The 21486-nt window shown below is 53.3% G+C and overlaps 1 protein-coding gene across 1 annotated transcript in view; it reads left to right on the top strand.

Annotated features, from left to right (window-relative positions):
* The first annotated feature begins 393 nt into the window (after positions 1-393).
* The window catches only part of LOC136022349 (collagen alpha-1(I) chain-like), an 83558-nt gene continuing 62465 nt past the window's right edge, over positions 394-21486 (top strand). The window contains exon 1 of the mRNA XM_065695508.1: positions 394-521. Coding sequence (XP_065551580.1) covers positions 425-521 — 97 coding nt within the window. The 5' untranslated portion in view covers positions 394-424. The remainder of the gene's footprint in view (positions 522-21486) is intronic.

Genomic DNA, 21486 nt, shown 5'->3' with positions numbered 1-21486 from the left:
CATCCCTGGGACACGGCTTCAGAGGGAAAACACCCAGAAAAAACACACCAACTTTTACCGGGGGGGGTTCTCCTTTACCTGTGGAGGCCAAACCAGCGCATGGCGGGGGGTATTAACCGCTGCAGCACCGGATACAAGCGGTGTGCGTCTGTATTAACCCGTACAGCTCCGCTGGGGAGGGGAATAGGGGAGGAATAGTGGGGAGCCCCGCCGCAAGCCCTGCAGCGCGCCTGGCCGCGGTGACGGGAACGCGCATTAACCCCTGCAGCGCTGGTCCCGCGGGGGGCACGGGGTGCTCCCCATCCCCAGCAGGGTGCGGGGGTCCCCGCGGCGCGGGCGGGCCGGGGCGGAGCGGGGCGGGCGCGGCGGCGGCGGCGGCGGCGGGGCCGGGCCGGGATGCGGTGGGGCCGGCGCCGGGCGCACGATGCGCTGCGGGGCGCTGGCGCTGGCGCTGCTCTGCGCCCTCCCGCTGTGCCCCGCGGGGCTGCAGCCCCCCGAGCCGGGCTCCGGGCTGCACGCAGGTAGGGACGGCACCGCCGCACCGCTGCGGGGGACCCGCGGGGGAAGAGGGGTCGGGATGCTGGGGACGGCGGTCCCTCGGGGCGGAGGGCGGCCACGTGTGTGCTGGGAGGGAGGAAGAGCCGCATCCCCGCCACCGGTGAGGGGCATCCCCCCCCCCCCCCCCCACCGAGGGCTGCCGGGACCCTGCGGGCGGAGCGGGGGTCCGGCAGGGAACGAGGGGCGATTTTGGAGGGGTCTCGACGTGGGCAAGGGCGCGGGGGCTCTCTCCATGGGGGAGAGGAGCAGCCGGACTTGCTGGGACTTGTGCTTGGGTTCTCTGATGGGTAATACAACGTTATGGAGCCAGGAGGTGGCTGGGCTCTGCTCCCAAGGAACAAGGGATGGGACAAGAGGAACCGGCCTCAAGCTGCACCAGGGCAGGTTTAGATGGAGCTGAGGAACAATTCCTGCCCCAGAGGGTGCTCAGGCATTGGAACAGGCTGCCCAGGGCAGGGCTGCAGGCACCGGCCCTGCAAGTGCTCACACAGCGTGGAGACGAGGCCTCAGTGCCATGGGGCAGGGGTGGCCTTGGCAGTGCTGGGAACGGTTGGACTGGGTGAGCTTGAAGGGCTTCTCCAACCCCGTTGGTTCTGTGGTTCTGTGATCGTGGGCTTGGGTGCACCAGGGCTGGAGCTGTCCTTGTGCCGGGGCACTGCAGCACCTCTCTCCCTGTCCTTCTGCTGCTGGTCACTGAGTGCGTGTCCTCAGATTTGCTTGGAAACTTGTCTTGAGACTCTTGGGATTACCAAGCCCCATCCTGCCCGGTGCAGAAGCCCCTGGGCAGCTCCCTCCTGGGATGGACACAGTGGGGCCCAGGCCCCTCATGTGGTAAAACAGGGCTCAGGACTGGTTTGCTCATGAAATCCCAACCAAAGCTGCCAAAGTGCGATGCAAGGACTGGGACTTTTCACTGGGAAGCGATGTGCTGTGTGGAGGTCAGTGGGTAATAAAGTGACTATGAAAAGGGATGTTTGTTTTGAAAGAAGCACTGTTTCTAAGACATTCATTACAGCATTTACATTGTGCTAATGCATCCAAGGAGGTGACCCCATGCTTCTGTGAAACCCCTGCCCAAACCATGTGTGTTTGAGTGTGCTGGAAGCCTCAATAGAGCTGCATCGGTGGGAATGTGTGTCTGAGAGGGACAGCACTGATTTATCTCAGCAGAGCTTAACGCCACTTGAGCCTTGGCTTGGAAACAGTTCACAGCCTGGGAAACTGAGCTGGGAATTGCATTCCAGGGGTTGAATCTGGCACAAAATCCAAGTGGGGATAAGGTATAAGGTTGGGGTTGAACTGAGGAATTCGGGAATGCTAACTCCAGTGAGGGTGCTGGGCTGTGTGGGCCAGAAGGGAGAGGGCAGAGAGGGGTGTCTGCAGCCAGGCACAGCAGGGAAGGGAAGAGCTGGAGGTACCCGTTGGCTCTACCAGCATGAGGAAGCTTCTTGCCTGTTACATGTTCTTATATCCTTTGGGTCATGGAGCAGCCCTGAGGAGGATTTGATAGCATCATCCTGGTATCTGACTTTACCCTTTGAACACTGCTGCCCAGGCTGGCAAAGGCCATGGGTTCAGGCAGGTTTTCAGGCTTTATTGTAGATCCTGCTGGTGTATGGGGCACGGTCCTCCAAGAACATGGATTTATCAGGCTATGGCTTAAAACAGTTATTGGGGGTTGAAGCTCTTGTTCTTCAGCCAGTCCCTACTGATGGTGCAGGGCTGCTCTGAGCAAGCCTGTGAAGCTCAGCTGCAGTCAATATCACCAAGGAAAGGGATGGGGAGCAAGGGGCAGTTGATTGCAGAGCTGGTTGGGCTTCCTGATCCCGGAGCTGGGCTTGGCTCTCAAGCTGGACCAGTGACCTGTGGCTGAGCAGGGGCTTTGCTGCTGAGCCTGGGCCAAGTGGGGAAGAACTGGTGGTGAGTGAGTGCCAGAGGGGAGCAGAGGGTGACCTGAGGGGGGAGCTGGTGTTTAAAGCTGCTGAGACCTTGCTGAGGTTGCACATTGCCCTGCACAGGGCACGGTGTGGGGGGTTTGGGGCACCTTAGGGTTGGAAAGAAACAAAGGATTCATTTTTTAGGTGGATCCATTAGGAAATTAGGATCCAAATTTTCTTTCCCTCTCTCCAGCTCAGTCAGGATTCAGTTGTTGATGCCTCCTGGTTCTTTGCTTGGGTTGGGGCAGCAAACACTTGGCATTAAGTGTTCAAGGCCAGGTTGGACACAGGGGCTTGGAGCAAGCTGCTCCAGTGGAAGGGGTCCCTGCAGGGGTTGGAGCTGGATGAGCTTTAAGGTCCCTGCCAACCCAAACCAGGCTGGGATGATTCTATGATGTCTGCGATGTTGCTGTCATGCGGGTGGCTCCATCTTCTGCCTTGTGCCAGGTTGGAAGAGCGGTTTGCGTGGCTCAAGCTTGGAAGAGCTCAGTTTCTAAGCTCATAAACCCCAGAGGGGGCTTTGGGTTGAGGTGAATCCATCCGGAGGGAGCTGGGCTGTCGTGTTTGTTGGGTTTGTAGGTGTTACCAAAGGCTGCTCGCTGATGACCGCAGGAGGGCTGGAGTGCCAGGGATGGGTGGATTGGCTGCAGCATGCTGGGAATGGGGATTCCCGGTGTGCTGCACTCTGTGAGCTCTGCTCCCTCCGAGCACGCCCATGCACTTAAAGCAAATGGTGTTTGCATTGAATCGCATCCTCCGATTGAGCCAGAATCCACACATTATCCAGAGCAGCAGCTGCAAATGATGGAGAGGTTGATTTTTAGGGGTGCTTTAAGGCCAAGGGTGGGAGCTGAGCTCCCCGTGGTCACTGCTGCTGTGTAAGCTGGGTGTGAGCTGGAACATGTGGGGTAGCCCCTTCCCAAGGCTGCATTATTGAATTTGCACCTATTTCTCATGGCTTGAGCTGTAACAATCCCTGGGTGAGCTCCTCGCAGTGCTGTGGGTCTGTGACGGTGGGGGAAAGGCGCCACTGGCACCAGTTCTCTACGAATTTGGGTTGCTGTGGGGTTAGAAGAGCCCTTTCTGACCCACAGAACCACAGCCTGGTTTGGGTTGGAAGGGATCTTAAAGCTCATCCAGTTCCAGCCCCCTGCCACGGGCAGGGACCCCTTCCACTGGAGCAGGTAGACCCCAGGCATCCCCTTTCCGTGTCCCATCGTGTGCCAGCACCAGTGTGCACAAAGTTGGCGTCTCCAGAGCTTTGCTGAGCTCACAGCGCCATTCCAGGGTAAAGAAGGAGCGGAAAGTGGGAAACCTCCTTGGTGTAGCAGGAATCCAATGGCTTCAGGGCTCCCAGGACCTGGTTATTCCCCCCATAAAGTGAATAACTGCAACCCGGCCCTGCACAGCACAAACTTCCCCAAAGCAACCCAGAACCCCCCCGTCTGGGAATGTGACCCACAAATGAATGTGCATGAACAATTTGCCAGTAATTAAAGCTTCGAGTCGCCCAATTAAAACCTGCTTAATTAAGGGAAGCATCTGAAAATGCAACGCTTGGCTCCTGCACATGGCGTTTCTTGCTCTAGGCTTGCTAAGAGTGGGCTCCTCCTGGAGGTCTGGTGCTGGGACATGTGGAGCTGTGCCACAAGGCTCCTCAAGTCTGGTGGCTCGTGCTATGGTGCGCTTGTTATTCAGATGTGTACATGGACTTGGTAAACTCAGCATCTAACCCAACGTAGATAGGCAAAAGTCAGATGTAAATGGTGATGTTAATGCTGTTTGTGTGTGTACGGTAGCATATGTTTCATGGGATAGAGCTCACATTCGTGTGTGTGCATGTGTGTGTATACAAAGCTTGCAAAAGGATGGTGATCATCACTCATTTCAAGGCAAATTGCTTAAAAATCCAGAAATACCAGATCTGGACTCTTCCTGTCCTCTCCATTAGACCCTCCAGTGCAGGCACATTACTATGGAGTCCTCAATTAGGCAGTTATATGGTATTACTCTTTCCCCCTCCTCCCCCATCCTTCTTCCTCCCCCCCCAAGACCCTAAATTGTGCATTATAAATTGGGATAAATACAGGGGTCACTGCCTTTGTCCCCATCACAGAGAGCGTCTGTGCAGCCTTGCCCTGTGGGTCTTTGCCCCCATGAGGGCAGAGAATGAAGCACTGAAGGTTTGGGGCTTGCAGGAGTCACAGGGCCCCCAGACAGAGCCCACCAATGTATCTCTACAATGCAGCTTTCATCACAGAGGGCCCTCGTGTGCTCCTCTTAACCGGGGTTTTGTGCACCAGAGGATGGAGGGGAGAATCAGCCTGGGACTCTTTGTGCTTTGGGTCCATCCAGAGGGGGCTGGAAGATGGATGTGGGGTTGCTGCAGGGCTGCAAGCCCGAGGAAGGGGAGATGGCCCAATGGGCAATAGTGGAATCCCAGCCTGGTTTGGGTTGAAAGGGACCTTAAAGCCCATCCAGCTCCAACCCCTGCCAGGGGCAGGGACCCCTTCCACTGGAGCAGCTTGCTCCAAGCCCCTGTGTCCAACCTGGCCTTGAGCACTGCCAGGGATGGGGCAGCCACAGCTTCTCTGGGCACCCTGTGCCAGCGCCTCAGCACCCTCACAGGGAAGAGCTTGTGCCTAAGAGCTCAGCTCAGTCTCCCCTCGGGCAGGTTCAAGCCATTCCCCTTGGCCTGTCCCTACAGGCCCTTGTCCCAAGCCCCTCTCCAGGTTTCCTGCAGCCCCTTTAGGCACTGGAGCTGCTCTCAGGTCTCCCCAGAGCACAGCAGAGGGGCAGGATCCCCTCCCGGAGCTGCTGCTCACGCTCTGGGGGTGCAGCCCAGCACAGGGGGGTTCTGGGCTCAAGCGCTCACTGAAGCCGGGTCATGCGGAGCTTCTCCTCACCCAACACCCCCAAGTCCTTCTCCTCATTTGGCATTTGTATTCCTGTAAGCTGGAGCACAGACCTGAATCCTGGCAGCATCCCCATGAGAAATCCTCCCTTCTTAGACCAAGTTGGAAAACCTTAAACCTTCCCATGAGCGATGGGCCGTACCGAGCCTCATTCCCTGAAATCTTTTTCCCCCAGTTGATTGTTTAAGTGCCCACTCTCTCTGTGCCAGCAGGTCCGGATCCTGCCCTGGGCTGGCTCTGGCACTCAGCAGCCCATGTCCCCCTGTGTGCCACTGCGCAAACAAGGACTGAAGTGCTCCTTCCTGCCCTCCAGCCAGGGACGCGGGTGCTGTTTGCACCTCGGTGGAAATCATCACATTTAAATTCTAATGTGCTGGGAAAAGGCTTTCAAGGGTGAATAAGTGCGTTCGTTGGGGTCAGATTTTTCTAGAGGTGGATATGCTGCAGGCTTACAATCACATACACCTAGGGGGGAGCTGAGCTGCATGGTACATCCATCACGCCTGCATTAAAATGAACTGAGCTGTGTGCTGTTACACCCAAACCAGTGCCTGCCCCGTGGAAATACTGACAGAAGCCTTGCTGCAAAGCCTGGTGCCCACAAACTGCTCAAGCCCAAGCTAAGCTGGATTGAGGTTTGCCTTCAGTGAGGTGCAGGGCCCATGGGGGCAGACACAGGGTTTGATGCCAGAAGCAGCTCGCGGTGGCTCTTCCCACCCCTCGCCTTGGGGCAGGCTCCCCAAAGCTTCCTCATTCCTTGCAGGAGGAGCCACCATCTGCTCCTGGTTGAGGTCCCGGCTGCGCCGCGGGGGCTGACGTAGCATCATTACACCCCTGCGGAGGAAGCCGGAGCTCTTTGTGTCGGTTCAGGATGTGCTATATATACACACACACACATGACATCAATCTTCGCTCTCACAAGCCCTACAGTCATCGTGGGGCTGGTGTTAAGCCTGTTGGGCAAGGGATGCTGGCTGTGGTACCACTACCGGTAGCTGTGAATGGTTATGGCTCAGCTTCTGAGGAGAGGAGCCCGCTTTCCTCATCACTGTGACATTCAGGATCACCCACTCCTCGGCGGTTTGGTTTAGTTTGAGGCTTGTTTGGGAAGCAAAGCAGAGGAGCCCCTTTGGAGAGGTGGTGGGTACTGGGTAGCTTGTGGGGACTGTTGAAGGCTGAGGGCTTGGTCCTTGTGCTCCCAGCTGGGTCCAGGTTTGAGACTTGGCTCTGCAGGGCACGGGGATGCATCCGTCTGGGAGGGATGCAGGGATGCTGGTGCTGCAGCTCTTGCCAAGACAGGTGGGGGAAGGAGCTCTCTGTCAGTCCCATCAGTGATTTGGGGGCAGATGTGAGCACAGAAACATCACTCCTTTAATCAAAACAGAGAGCAGATGGCTCTTTACCCCAGCCCATCACACAGCAACATTTGAATTACTCTTTGGTGGTTTGCTCCCTATATTTAAGCAAACCAGGATGGCAAGGCTGGGTCTGTCCCCTCCTTCACATCACACAGCGGGCATGAGAGAGCTCAGCAAGAGGCTGAGCATCCTCGCCTGTTCTGTGGGGTGTAGCAGTGAGCTGAGACCCGGTGGGACCTGGTGCTGCTGTGGCCTGTGCTTCGCTGGGGGCACATGGTGACACTGGCAGAGGGAAACACATCCTGGTTTCCAGCTGCTGGCAAAGGGATTCCTTGTCCCCACTGTTCCCGCATTGTGCAAAGGTTTTATTCAACCTGCAGCCACTGTGCCAGAGCTGAGCGGCTTTGCTCTCTTGTGGCCATCCATTAGGAATAAAACCTCTCTCAGACTTCAGCATCCTCCTCCCCAGCCTTTCCTGCTCCAGGAACCCAAAAGAGCAATGCAGTGACAAATCCCAGCTTCTGTTTAGGGCACCTCAACCTTAACAGTGGGGCTCTGTCCTACAGTGATGGCAATTAGCGCAGCACTAATTATCCACATGGAGCTTTGCCTGGGTCCCCGTCCCTCCCGCCAGTGCAGTTCATGCAGGGTTAAAGGCCACCTCAGGTCACACTGTGCTGATCCCCTTCCTGGTGGGGACAAGGGTGCCCCATGGCCTTGGTGCTGGCTGGGGGGACGCAGCAGCCCCTTGCCCTGCGGTCACCAGTCTGTTTCATTGGATTTGCTGCAGTGGTTTCATGGATGGGTTGCAGCAGCTCTGCAGGAATGAGCATCGGGATCTGCGGTGATGAGGATTTCTTTTCTGGACAAGGTGAGAACACTGGGGCTGCTCAGCCTGGAGAGCAGAAGCTGCGTGGAGACCTCAGAGCAGCCTCCAGTGTCTGAAGGGGGCTACAAGGATGCTGGAGAGGGGCTCTTCATCAGGGACTGGAGTGATAGGACAAGGGGTGATGGGTTCAAACTGAAACAGGGGAAGTTTAGGTTAGATCTAAGGCAGAAGCTCTTCCCTGTGAGGGTGCTGAGGCGCTGGCACAGGGTGCCCAGAGAAGCTGTGGCTGCCCCATCCCTGGCAGTGCTCAAGGCCAGGTTGGACACAGGGGCTTGGAGCAAGCTGCTCCAGTGGAAGGGGTCCCTGCCCGTGGCAGGGGCTGGAGCTGGAGGAGCTTTCAGGTCCCTTCCAACCCACACCAGGCTGGGGTTCTGTGAAGCACCTTCTGCAAGCAGCTGCAGCAGCTTTTCAAAGCTCGCCCTTTGGGGCAGCTGGGGCCATTCCTCCCCACCTGGCACCAGCCCCTGATGCTTCACAAGCTCCAGTGAACCTGAGGAATCCCAGCCTGGGGGAGATGCCCTTGCCTTGGTAACCAGACCCTGGAATACCCCTGCCCCATCCGACTTGGCTCAGAGCAGAGAAAACCTGCTGGTAAATAAACCAAACCAAACCAAACGAAACCAGGGATGTTTAAAATAGCCAGGCAGCTCACTGAGGTATTCTGGATTCAAAAAGAGAAGGAATTCTAGCATTCTTCCCAAGTGAAACAGTTGGAATGAATGGAAATAGACCATCATATTTCATTTGGAGGGAGCTCAGCATGGACCATCATCTTGTGGAGCTGCAATAGATCCCAGGATCAAGGATCCTGCTTTCCGCCTCACTCCCCTGCTTGACCAGGACAGGGAGGGAGAAGCAGAGCAGGGCAAAACAGCCCCTGAAGAGAGGGGGTTTGATACCACCCAAGCTGGAACTGGTTTTCCTGGGGTTGAACCGGCCTGCAGAAATGCTCTGTTTCTGTTTTCCCAATGGAAAAGCTACTTCTTTTTCTAAGGGAAAAATGTTACATAGGAAGATCTCACCGTTGGAGCTCATGTAACTCTCACAGCACCACTATGGGGAATTCCTGCGGGTGCTTTTTCCAGGGGCCGGGCATTTGTCACTCGATGGCACAGTAACCTTCCTGCCACCAAAGCATGCAGGCAGGAGATGCTGCTGCCGAAAGCAGAGACATCGAATGAGGCTGAAGCAAGTTCCCATGGGATATGAGCCCATTCCCAGGGTGCTGTGGATTGTGGTGTGTCCGCTAAGCCTTGCATCCAGATCTAAGGATCCCGTAACTTGCATTTATGTTCACTTGAGAGCTCAGCTCAGCAGTGGGGATCCAGCACTGGGGATGGGACCTGCTGCTGCGATACCTGGTGTCCCTGGTTGTGTTTCATGGCTCCATAGGGCAGCTCTGCAGAGTTCATCCCCTCTTAAAGCTGTTGTGGGCGAAGTGCAGGGGTTGGGCACAGGTCAAACAGATTTAGCCCAAGGAAACCGGTTGATTTTTGTTGCTTGCACCAGAGTGTAAAAGAAGGCCAAATTTATCAGTTTTCTTAATGATTTGTGGTCTTTGGAAACTGTTCAAATCACAGTTTCTAGTTTCTTAAAGAAAAAGAAAAAGCCCTAAAGAAAGTTATTTAACTTTAGTCATTAAATCTGAGTACCCTCACCACCAGCATTATGCAGAGATGCTTCCCCACTTGCAGAACACGGATGTACGCTAAGTTGATACACTTCAATAGGCAAAATATTTCCATTGGGATTGGGAGAGATAGGAGAAGCAGGTAGGTAACGTATTGAAGAGACGTCTTAAAGTACTTCAGTCCCAAACTCATCCATTGTGGATGCAGGGATAATCCCTGCTCTATACCACGGGCAGCTGTGGAGGAGGATATAGCTGATGCTTATTGCTGCAGCCAGTCCAAACTGGGAATATCATTGCTGGGAATAAAAGCCAGGAGAGGAAGATGATTTGGTGCAGAGCAGCATCTGGGATCTTTCACACCAGTTCATCCAGATGGTTTTGATGGGAGAAGCTGGCTCAGTATCCCTGAGTACTCTTCTGGGTGGGGAAAGGTCTGGATGCTTGATGCCCGGTGCCCCAGCGCTGAGTGCTCTTCCCATGCACAAGGTGCCTGGTGGAAGGGCTCCACATGCAACAGCTAACTTCAGGATGGGTGATTCCTGGGAAATGAACTGTCCATGGGCTTTGAAGCCAGGACTGAACTGGTAAGCAGTGGGATTGGGTGGCTGTGACACAGCGCAGGGCTGGGGCTCCCTGGTTTCCTTGCTCCACCATGGCTCTGTGGCCACTGCTGTGCTTCTCTGCCCACGGATTCCACCTGTAAAGCAGGGATTGATGATACAGAGATGTGTGCCTCTACTCTTTCTGTGATGGCTCTGGGCTGAGATCTCTCTGCAAGACAAAATGCAGTCAAGCAATAGATTTTGTTCCATTAAATCACAGAATCACAGACAACAACTTCCACTAGACCACATTGCTCAAAGCAGCAACTGAAGCTCTTCCCTGTGAGGGTGCAGTGAAGCTGTGGCTGCCCCATCCCTGGCAGTGTTCAAGGCCAGTCTGGGATTCTCTGTACAGCACCAAGCAGGACCCAAACCTGATGTGTTTTGGGGCATTTCTGTGCCTCTGTACCAGGTATTCATTGTGGGTATACTTAAGATAGAGTCTGAGTACTTGCTGCAGGTTAAGTATGGCTGTTCAGAGGGAAGGAGTTCAATTCTCTTCTTACTTTTTCCCCTTTTCCTCCGCTGAGCCTTTGTTTACAGCCACATTTTCAATGGCAGCTTCCATTGGGAGTGGGAAGTGCTGGATTAAAGAGGCAGGTTAAACGAGTTGTCATCCAGCTCTGCAGGACCTGCTGCACCGGAGGGAAGGGAAACCTCGAGTCTGACAGAGTTACATTAATACTGTTCTGAAGTCCTTGAATGGCCCAGTTACACTGGGTTTGCCTGTGGCAATGCTGGGCTTGGTTTTGGTGATGGAGGCTGAGTGCCGTGTTCTGTAGTGAGATCATTAATGATGCAGAGAGGGTTTGAAGCTGGATCTTGCTTTTTGGCAGTAAGTGTGAGCAGCTTTTAACCAGCTCCGGTGTGGTTTATCCCTGCTGCCCTTAGCAGAGCACCTTGAAATTTTAACATTGAGGGTGTCAAACAGAAAGATTTGGGTGAAAGAAGTGAGAGGAAGCTCAATGGAGGACACAGTCTCCATTGTGCCACATGGTCCTCCTTGTCCTGGCCAGTGACTGAAGGATGCAGGGTGTGGAGTTTAAAGGGAGCTGCAAATAAAGAGGGATAAAGAGAGAAAACCAGTGGATGCGCACTGTGCATAGAGTTTGAGTGAGTTAAAGAACACTCTTTGGCCGGGTGGCCTCTGTCCTTCATCACTTGGGATCTCCTGCCCTTGCCTCCATCCCCAGTGCCTCGCTGATGTTTTCCCCATGGATTCTCTATGAGGTTTGAATGCAGCCACAGGGCTGCCTGTGGTGCGGATCCCAGGATTTAGCAGGAATTCTATGGCTGCAATCAGGTGGCTGCAGGGTTCCACTGGCTTCCAGGACTGGGTGGCTGGTGCAGGGAGCTTCATTCCCTGCAGCACATGGGGGGTTTGGTTTCATTCCACAGACTGTGTTTCTTTGGGGCCTCACAGCAAACCCAAGCTCAAGCCTGAGCTCATTACCACAACCCAGTGAAAACCTGCACAGTTTGTTCCTCTTTCATGTTGATAACATCAAGGTTTTGTACTCATATAGGAGGAAAAAGCCCGAGTTCCTCACACAGGAGCGTTTGAGCAAGACTTCTGCCTGGGGCAGGATGCAGGTCCTGTGCTCAGCCCTCCCATGCTCCATAGGCAGCAAAAAAAGGCAACTGGAAATCACCCCGGTCTTGCTGCTGATGTGCTGGGATGGATGCATTGCAGAGACAAAAGCTGCCTCAGAGCTGCTCCGGGGGCTGGTACAGAGGAGGAGAGTGCTCCTTCCCGCTTCCCGGTGGGAAATGCATGAGGATAAGTATTTAATCCCCCCAAGCTGCAGTTCAGTCAGGTTCTTTCCAACTGCCATACACCTTACACCAGCTCTTGGCATCAGAACCTTTGGGGCTGAAGTCAGCTTCAACGGCTCTAAATCAGAGGCCACTGTTGCCATTGGGGGCAGTGCTTGCTCCTGTTCCATGAACCTGGATGGTAAGTGGGACCCCAGGGCTGGCCGCTGAGCTGCTCCCAGCCCCAGGGATCAGCTGTTTCCCCGGATGAGGGATGGACCAAAGCTGTGTCCATCTCCCTGCGTGCTGCGGCTCAAGGGAAGCGACAGTCACCCTGCTTGCACTGGGCAGGTCTTGCAAAACACGTACCATGCTTTAAGAGCAGAGGTCCATGACGCTTTCCTCCTTTGCAGGGCAAAGCCTTTCGGGTCTGAACTTGCTTGTGAGCAAAAGCTTCTTCTGGTGGGTCCTTCTAAAGAAGAGCTCAGGCTGCCAAGGGCAGGCGGTTTCCTGAATCCTTATTGTTGGGTTCATTTTATAGTGCCTTGCCCATGGTTCTCCTCTCCAAATGAGTGGTCTTCTGGGAATCCTGTGTGTCCGGTAGTAAAAGTGCTGTTAATTTTCTTCCACAGCTCTGTTGGGTTTAATTGTAATCTCCCACGTTGGCTGTAACAACCCATATGTTGATTGTATATGTGATTTACCTCACTGCTGGCCTACCCCAAGGTTGGGTTGTGGTAGAGCTTGGGTTGCTGAGAGGACTTGAAATCCATATGTTCTTCCAAAATGGAAAGATATTTCCCAAATTCAGCCCCAGCTGTTGGTCTTAAAGTAGGAATTAAACTGGAGACCTCCTTTGTCCTGTTCTTTGTAGGACACCAGATTGCGATGGTTTGGGTTTTTTCTGGCTTGAGAATGCGTGAATAGGAGCAGATCCCATAGAATCAACCAGGCTGGAAAAGCCCTTTAAACTCATCCAATCCAACCATTCCCAGCACTGCTAAGGCCACCCCTGCCCCATGGCACTGAGGCCTCGTCTCCACGCTGTGTGAGCACTTGCAGGGCCGGTGCCTGCAGCCCTGCCCTGGGCAGCCTGTTCCAATGCCTGAGCACCCTTTCAGCAACGCTCAGCGACCATTTGATGGATGCTGATTGAGCAGGAATGACCTAAAGTGGCAAAAATGTCCTGTTTATGCCAGGCACAGTTGGTTTATCCCGGAAGTGCTTGGAAGTCACATCTTCGGCTCTTGTGCTTTAATGATCTAGATCTTATTTGTTGTCTTATATATACAAGGCAGCCATGGTGCTGGGTGGGCACAGTGTGACTGTGCCCCAGCAGCACTCCTGGTGTTACAGGAGTAGTTGCTTCCTGCTCTCAGGAAGAGCGGGGCTGGTGAGAAATCCAGTTTTATGGCTGTTGAGATATGCAAGCCTGTTTAACATCACACACAGTGGCAGGACATGCAGGGGAGGTCTATCTCCCACACCCAGGAGTGGGAGATTGTCACAGCATAATTTATATTGGAAGAGACATTTGGAGATCATGGAATGCAGCTCCTGCTCCAAGCAGTTCCATTTAGATCCAGGTCATGTCTCCAAGGGTCACCTGGAGTGGTTTTCCTGCTGAGGCGTGAGTGGCATTCCCCAAATTGTGCCTTTGTGCCTGGGCTCTTGTTTTTGCCTTGTTTAGTTTCATGTGGTCTTGAGCCTTAGAATGAAGTGTCTGGGGTTACATCAGAGACTGCAGCTTTCTCCTTTCAAGTACAAGGAGCTGATACTTGAACAGGGAAAGGGAGACAGGGCTGACATGCTCCAGGAGGTCCCAGGCCATGGCGTGAGCTCCAAGCCTGGTTGATATGGAAATTGCAATCCCAAAGCAGCATTGCCTTCTGACAGAGAAGGGAAGGAGGAGAAGGAGAGCATCAATAGCTGGACGCTGCCCCTAAACTGGGCAGTTCCAGCTCTCGGAGGCATTGAAGTGATGCAGCAAGGAGCATCCCGTGTGTTGTGCTGCTCCAGCTCCTCCCAGCCCTTCCTTCCAGCCAAGGGACCCCCTCGCCTTGCAGCTTCCTGCCTCTCCTGAGCCAAACCATGTGCAGACGTGACCGTGAATCCCACCCGGGATGGTTTTTACACGCACAGGCTGGTATTTCCTCCCTGCGCCCTCTCCCCCTGCACGGCCCCTTCACAAAGAACCGAATCAGGCATCGCTTGTGACCTTGACCTCCAACCTCTCCTCCCCTCCTCCCAAAACGTGCAGCATCTGGCAGGCACGTGGGGCTGGTGGGGCTGCAGTGACAGTGCACAGCCGGGGGTTTGGTTCCGTTGTCCCTTCACCCTTTTGGGATGTGTTTGTAGCCCTGGAGTGGTGCCTGGTTGGTGATGGGGAGACCTCTAAAACAGGTCCCTTAGAAGAGACCTAGAGAAGAGGGGAGGCCCCTGCATCCAGTGGTAGGGCTTGTTGGATGCGTTGGAAGTTATCAAGGATTGGACTGTCACAGAGCAAGGAGTGATCCAGGATGACTCTAACGGGTAAAGAGTGAGCTGGAGTGCTTGGTTCCTGTATACGCTGGGCTCCCAACCAGGGAGATCAAGAGTTCTTCTTTAGCAGCCGTTTCAAAGGGGAAACCAGCGAGTTGTGGTTAATCCCTTCCTGGTGCCTCCAGCAGCCGTGGTGCTGTGTGCTCTGACCTTCAAAACCAAACACAAAGACACCCAGATACTTGCCCCCTTGCCATGGTGTGCTCCTCTCCTGCCAATGCAGGCAGGAAGGGAAAAGAGGTTCCCCCTCTTCTATGGGAGGTTCTGGGGTGTTGGGGATGATTCCTGCACCCACGGGAGGTCCCGGAGATGCTTCCCATGGATGGCGCGGCACAAGGGGCGGCTGGAGCCCTGGTGGTGGCGGTGCTTTGGGTGGAGAGAGGCTGGATCATGGCAGTTGCCGTGCTCCTGGGACTGTTCCTCACCCAGAGCCACTCTCAATGTCTCTGCAGGGAAAGGTGAAGCATCCCCCTCTAGGATGGTTCACTGCAGATGGGATTTCCTACGTCTCTGGGGCCAGCTCGTGTGTTTGCTGCTGTCAGGGAGGAGGTCTTGGGGCTGGGCAGGAGAGAGCAGAGACCATTACGAGCACTGCTGTGGGGCTTGCAAGACCAGCGTGGTCATAGTGCTGTGGGGAGATGGAGCTGGGACATGGTGGATGGACAATGGCTTCCTCCTAGGGGTGGAGATGGACCAAATCCAGTTTTATGGATGGGATAAGAAACTCCTGGCTTAAAAAAAAAGGGATGAAGTTTTGAAAGAGTCACCTCTGAACCTTTGCATTCAACTTTCCGTGCTTGGACCATTGGCAGCCAGGTTTTCCAAGCTTTTCTTTACAGCTGTGAGGCTCAGGAAGTTTAATTAAAGAGAGATTCAGAGCTGTTAATGAGTCCAGCAGCTGAAGCATTAAGTCTTGGTCTGTGTCAGCAAGTAGTGTGCTCTGCCAAAGGCAGATCTACAGAGCAGCAGGTCCAAGGCCCTTGTGTCTGCTCTATATGGGTTCTGTGGGTTTTACCTTGGATTTTCAGGCCACGGGATACTCTCCATGTTGAAGAACATTAAATGTCCTCCACAGTACTTCTTCTGGCTTAGCATCTCCAGAAAGGCACCAGACTGCTCTGCAGTGTAACTAAAGCACAGTGAGTGGGGATGGTTGGGGCGTTCGTCCTGAAATGCCTTCCTGAGCCTGATTAAAACAACTGGTGTGGGGTTTATTCATTTATTTATTATTTTCTATGTTTATTTCCCCCCACAAGAAGCAGTTTGCAGAAGCACATTGTGAACCCCTGTTCACATGTGAATATACCATGCTGCTGTGCTGCAGCTTGGTAGAGCATGGACTAATGCTGTCCTGCCCGAGGGGAGACTGAGCTGAGCTCTTAGGCAGAAGCTCTTCCCTGTGAGGGTGCTGAGGCGCTGGCACAGGGTGCCCAGAGAAGCTGTGGCTGCCCCATCCCTGGCAGTGCTCAAGGCCAGGTTGGACACAGGGGCTTGGAGCAAGCTGCTCCAGTGGAAGGGGTCCCTGCCCGTGGCAGGGATTGGAGCTGGAAGAGCTTTAAGGTCCCTTCCAACCCAAACCATTCCGTGATGATTCTGTGATTCTATCCCAAGGAAGCCCTTTTCAGCCCTTCTCTCTGATGGAGATAGGAAGCATGGAGGTCCCCATTCCAGACTTGCATCTTTGAAGAGGTGCAAGGATGGCAGAGCTGATTTCCAAGCAATCTCTCACAATAGCCTCTAAGATTTGCTCCTGCTTGTGAGTCTTACAGAAGGAGATGCCCTGGCCCTGGGCTCCTCCCTGAGCGTGCTGGTGACTCCTGGTGTGGTGGCAGATGTGCTCTGCCTTGCAGGCTCTGTGCCTGTGGACTCTGTGTGCAGCACACACGTGTCTCCCCAAGCAGCGGAATAATTCCTTCTCTTGGAGGTGCTGTCCTGGCTGGTGCTGGCCTTGGGGAGCCCCATCCCTGTTCTGAGCCCCCCCGAGCTCTTCCCCTGGTTCTTTGCCCCCAGTAAGATGCAAGGAAATGAACCCTGCTCCTTTCACAGCAACAGTTGCCTTTTTCCCTACTTTAATCTCCCTGAATGTGTTTTTGTTTCATTTTTTATATTCCTTTCAGGTTTCTACTGGAATTCCCACAGGGCTCAGGCCAACCGGGTAGAGGATGCTGATTGGAAACAGAATAGGACTGGAAGCAACTGAGATAAATGGCCTGATAAAACAGCCAGAGCCTGGCTGATGTGCAGAACCAGCATGGGACTGTCCTTGCCCCTTCCTCCCTGCTTGGCGAGGGCTTGAGCCAAGCAGGAACCGGCCCATTCCAACTGCTCCTCTATTTCTTCCTTTTTTCCTCTCTTCCTTAACACCAGTGTACAAACACTGCTGCAGCGTGTGTGGGTTAGTGCAGGTCAAGCCCTGGCTCATACACAGCCCAAAGAAGGTCCCCCTCTTTGATGGGGTTGTGCATGGTGAGGTCTTGCTACATCATTTTGCACCCCTGTCTCTATAGGAGAGTTGACTGCCAAGAAGAGGGATGGGCATCAAGCTCTCCCACAGCAAAAAGGACGCATGTTGTTCTGCTTGCATGAATGAGTCATTCTTCTCCTTATCTCAAACCTGAAAGTGGGTTAAGCATGTAGGAGAGAAGGTGTCTTAATTTGAAGCCTGTAACATCAACAGTTGCCATATCAAAGACAGCTCAAAGCGTGGTGCAATGATCAGGAGATTGTGACATCTCCGGCTGACGTTTGCTGGTGTGTTTGAAGCAATGGCCTGGATTTGTTGCTTTTGTAGCCCCTTCTGCAGTCAAACAAAGCTGCTTCTGTAGCGTCTCAAGGACCTGCATGCCTCAGCCGGGGTTTCTCTTTAGCTCCATCAGTTTGCTGCTAAGCACCATGACATGGGGCTCCCTTTGCTGATGGACTGCAGCGGATTTAGTGGAGCCTGAAGGTGAGCTGTGACTGGAGAGGTGTCACTCGGTCACTTGGTGCATGGGATGAGAGAAGAGGTGGATGGAGCTTGTGAACCTGGGTCTTTAAATTGGATGTGGGAGTGGAATTCAAACCCATCAAAACTCTTGGTTTTCCTGTGTTTTACAGAGAAAGCTCTCGGCTGGTTGGGGTTTTTGGGGGGGATGTTGTGACATCTGCGGGGTTTAAAAGCTACGTTCAATTTTCAGTTTCAGAACAGCTTTCTGTGTTTCAGTTACCTAAAGTTAGCTTATACTGAATAAAAGGCAACAAGCAAGAGGTGACTCCTCCCCAGACAGAGCTGAAACCCGTCATTTCTGGGCTAACTCAACATGACTCACTTTTCCTTCTCTTTTTTTACTTAAACATAGGGAAAGTTTTCTGTTTGACACTGATTTCTTCCCATCAATTTCATTTAACCCCGAGACCTCCCCCACATCCCAAATCCAGCATTTTCCCCATGTCATCTGTTGAGGGAAGTGGTGCCTCTCGAACGGATGTGTTTTCCCCCACTCAAAGGCAGCAGGAGGAATGAAGAGCACATTTAATTTTACATCCCTGCTGCTAAAACAAGACTCATCAACCCCGTGTCTGAGGCTCTTCCCAAACTGACACCCCGATCTGAGCTGGGCTGTGCAGAGGCAGCATGAATGGCGGAGCGTGTGTGACCTCGGCGTTCCTCAGCTTTACTTGTGATGACTGCTAAAGGCTCAAAAACTGGGGTTTGGTGGGAAAAGAGAGATTTTCCTCTGGGTTTTTCTGCATAAATAACTCTGGTTTTCTCCCTGGGAAATTCTCTGGGTTAGTAAAGAAATAGAGAGAAAGGGATACTTAATTTGAGCTGGGAAACTATTAGAGGGTAGGATGCTCCATTGCAGCATTAGAAGACACAGGGATGGATGTGAGCCAGCCTTTGGACAAGGTACTTTTCACAGGGGGAAAGAGGATTTTGAGCCTTGGGGAGGAAACAGGGGTGGAGATCTCCACATCCCGCTTTTCCATAAAGGCTGACTGGTGTAGAGGTTGACCCATGCCCATGTGCTGAGCGTGTCCTTCTGGGGACCTCATACGCAGATAGAGTTACAGGAGGCTTCTTCACTCCCAGTGGAGGATCCATGCCCATCCTCACCCAGGATCTGGCCATAGTGAGGCAGGGATGGGATGTCAGTCAGCTTTGGGGCGTCAGGGAACCATTGTGGATAATGGGATGAATGTCTGCTAAGGGAGCTCTGAGAGGATCAGCCCCTCCTGGGGTGGGGAAAGAGGGCAACATGGTGGGGTTTGGGGTTTGACACCTCTCCGCATGAAGGAAATCCTGGTTTATCTCTGTTTACCCAGAGCCTTCTGAGCTGTGGCTCAACCATTCCATAAGCTCGGCCTGACCCAGGAGGCTTCGGTGAAACAAGACTTTAGGAGAAGAAGAGCTCTTTTTGCTTGAAGGATCTCAGGGTCCCTGTCCCTGCAGGTGGCCCCGATGCCTGTGGCAGCAGTTGCTCATGGCATCAAGCCCTTTACCATGCCACTGAATGCTCATAACACCCAAAGGTAAAGACATCAGTGGAGGGGAGATGTAGGAGGCGAACAGCTCTGCGAAACACTGAACGCAAAGAACTCGGAGGAACATTCAGGAGTTGAGCAAAGGCAGAAACCACAACAATTCGATTGTGCAGGATAATTGGCAGCCACGAGCGTGGAATGAATCACAGACGTGCACATGTTTTGCCCGAGGTGAAAATCAGAGCGCTTTTTGGCTGTGAAATGTCAGCTTGTTACTGGGAAACACTCCTTTTTAATGTGTTTTTCTTTATTCTTGAGAGCTGCACTGAAGGGAGCATGGAGGGAAGGTCAGGACTGCAGCTCCTGCTCTGCCCCAGGCTGTGCTGATGCTGCTGCATGAGGTTCTTGTGCTTATTTCTCTTGCTCGTCCCTGCCCTGTTTCTGCAGGTCCCTGGGGGCAGGCAGTGCGTGGAGGCTGGATACAACCTCTAGAACCTTGTTCCTGATCAGATGAGTTGTAACACCAGATCAGAGCCTGGGCACTGACCCTCGCCGCAGCGTATCTAAAAGGGAAGGCAGCAGAAATGGGTCCCTGCAAAGCACTTGTCTGCGGTGAAATCTTTCCCTTTAATTAAGAGCACTGGGACTAATTTTGGTTTGGCCATTAGTCATAGGCTGAGTAACAGGAGCTGGTAGAGCAAAGCACAGTGGCAAAGCTCAGTTCAGGCAGCTCCAGCTCCCACAGCTCGTGGGCTCATGGAGCAGCATCTGTGCCCCTTCTCCCTTGCATGGAACCGTTTCAGGGAAGGCCAGTGTCTCCAAGGTGGTGAAGTGCAGCATGAAGTGTCTGTGTGTTAGCTCAGAACAACCATGTGCTGACCTGTGGCCATTCTTTAAAGGGGCCTTGCTGGATGAAGGTGATGCTAAGAGGGGTTTGGACAGAGGTAAGAGGTTTGCCAGATGCTTGTGCAATAGGGATTCTCCTGTAGTAAACCCCATGCTGTTGAGGGAAACCAGACAGGATTTACCTTTCCTTTCCAGCAGTTTGGGACCTGGAGTCTCCAACCGCCTACCATGGATAATGGATCTATGGGATCCATGAACAAGCATCCCCGATCCCATTGCTGTCGGCAGCAGAACTGGCTAGGTCCCTGGCTCTCTGCCTGCTGTGCTTGGCACAGCACTGGATCATGTCCAGCCCCATGTCCTCTGTGTGTCTCCTGCCTTTTGCCCTCAAGCTTTCTTCCCTGAGTGTCAGTTTCTCTCCAAAGCCAACCCCTCAAGACAAGCAGTGCTGGTGTGCATCCAGCTTCATGGATGGAGCTGCCGTGTTTGCCCTGGGCTTTCAGGATCGGGGGTGATGTTTTGAGGTTTTCTCTGCAGGCTGGTGTGCAGGAAAGAGCTTTACATCTGAGAGCAGATGCCAGTGAGCATCCTGCCCCACACCAGGTTCCTGGATGGGGCATGATCTACTATCACAAACCCAGTGCGCGCTGCAAAGAAGTGCGCTGCAGTCTCTGCAGTTTGTTTCTCCAGCCTCTTGACACCCTGAGCTTGTGAATTTGTATGAATCAAAATGGATGTGGATGTGAATTTGCCGGCTCTGTGCATGTGTACACACAGGATGGGGATGGAAGGCACGAGGCCAAGGGCACAGTAAATTCTGGATGGGATCTTTGCCCATTCTCTTGCAGGGGTGCAATAACAAGGTATTTCTTTGGGGTGGCCCGAGCCAGACCTTCACAGTTGCATGATACGATTTCTCCCTGAGTGAAGTCATCGGCTTTTATCAAGCCTGGAAAATGAAGCCATCTGAATCCCTCCCCCAGCCAATCAGTCTGGGCCACTGCAGGGAGGTTGATAAACCACATTTGTCATGAATACACTGAGAGCCAGCAGAGGAAGAGGGTTGCGATTGCCAGGGCTTGATGTTAGGAGCAGGGCAGGCACCTCTGCAGAGGAGCTCTGAGCATACAAAAGGAGAAAGCTTTGGAAAGATGCTCTCTGGGTATCAATGGATGTTTCCCTTTTGCTGGCACCTCTCTAGCTATGCAGCAGTTTGAGAGGGGAAAATCAGTCAGGGTAGGGAAAACACACTCTGGTACTTTGGCTGCAGTGAAGAAAACAGCTATCGGTTTGGTCATTGCAAGGTTGAATTGTGGGACTGAAAAGCTGCAGTGTTTATTGCTTTAGCTGTAAGAGACCCCTGCTTGGCACACGAGAGGGAGCAGGGAGAATGGCACAGGAAAAGACAGGCAAGAGCTTCCAGGGCAAGCTAATTCTCCAATCCTTCCCTTGGCTGGGATGTGCGCATGTGCATCCTAATTGCCTCATGCGCCTATCCTCGCAGCCTCCCAACTTTAGCTCTGCTTTGTTTCTCCACCTGCACAAAAGGAAAGAAATATTTATCCATGAGCATGTGGACATGGAGATGCAAGCCTGTTTAGATCTGCTTGAACAGAGCAGGTTGTGGTCTAGTGGAAGGGGCAGGGGGTTAGGACTGGATGAGCTTTAAGGTCCCTTCCAACCCAAACCAATTATGATTCTATGAAGCAGCATCCATTTGGATGCTTAAGGAAATACATTGTGTTCAGTTGTAGCTCTTCCTTGGGATCCAAGTCATCAAGGACATCTGTGTACAGCTGGGGACAGCACAAGGACTCCCATATGGATGTTGTGTGGATGCTCAGCTCTAACTCCAGCTCTAACCGCCACCAAAAATGAAGCTGCACTCCTGGGTGCCAGTGTGCGACCCAGTAAGGCAGCTCCGGTGTTTGAACAGGACATCCCTTGGGTCTGAAAGCACAAAGGACCTTTCACTGCTTTCCAGCTGC

The sequence above is a fragment of the Lathamus discolor genome, chromosome 15, assembly GCF_037157495.1.
Source record: "Lathamus discolor isolate bLatDis1 chromosome 15, bLatDis1.hap1, whole genome shotgun sequence".
NCBI classification, from domain to species: Eukaryota; Metazoa; Chordata; class Aves; order Psittaciformes; family Psittacidae; genus Lathamus; species Lathamus discolor.
The sequence above is the reverse complement of the archived record's forward strand: the minus strand, read 5'-3'. Positions and strand labels throughout refer to the sequence as shown.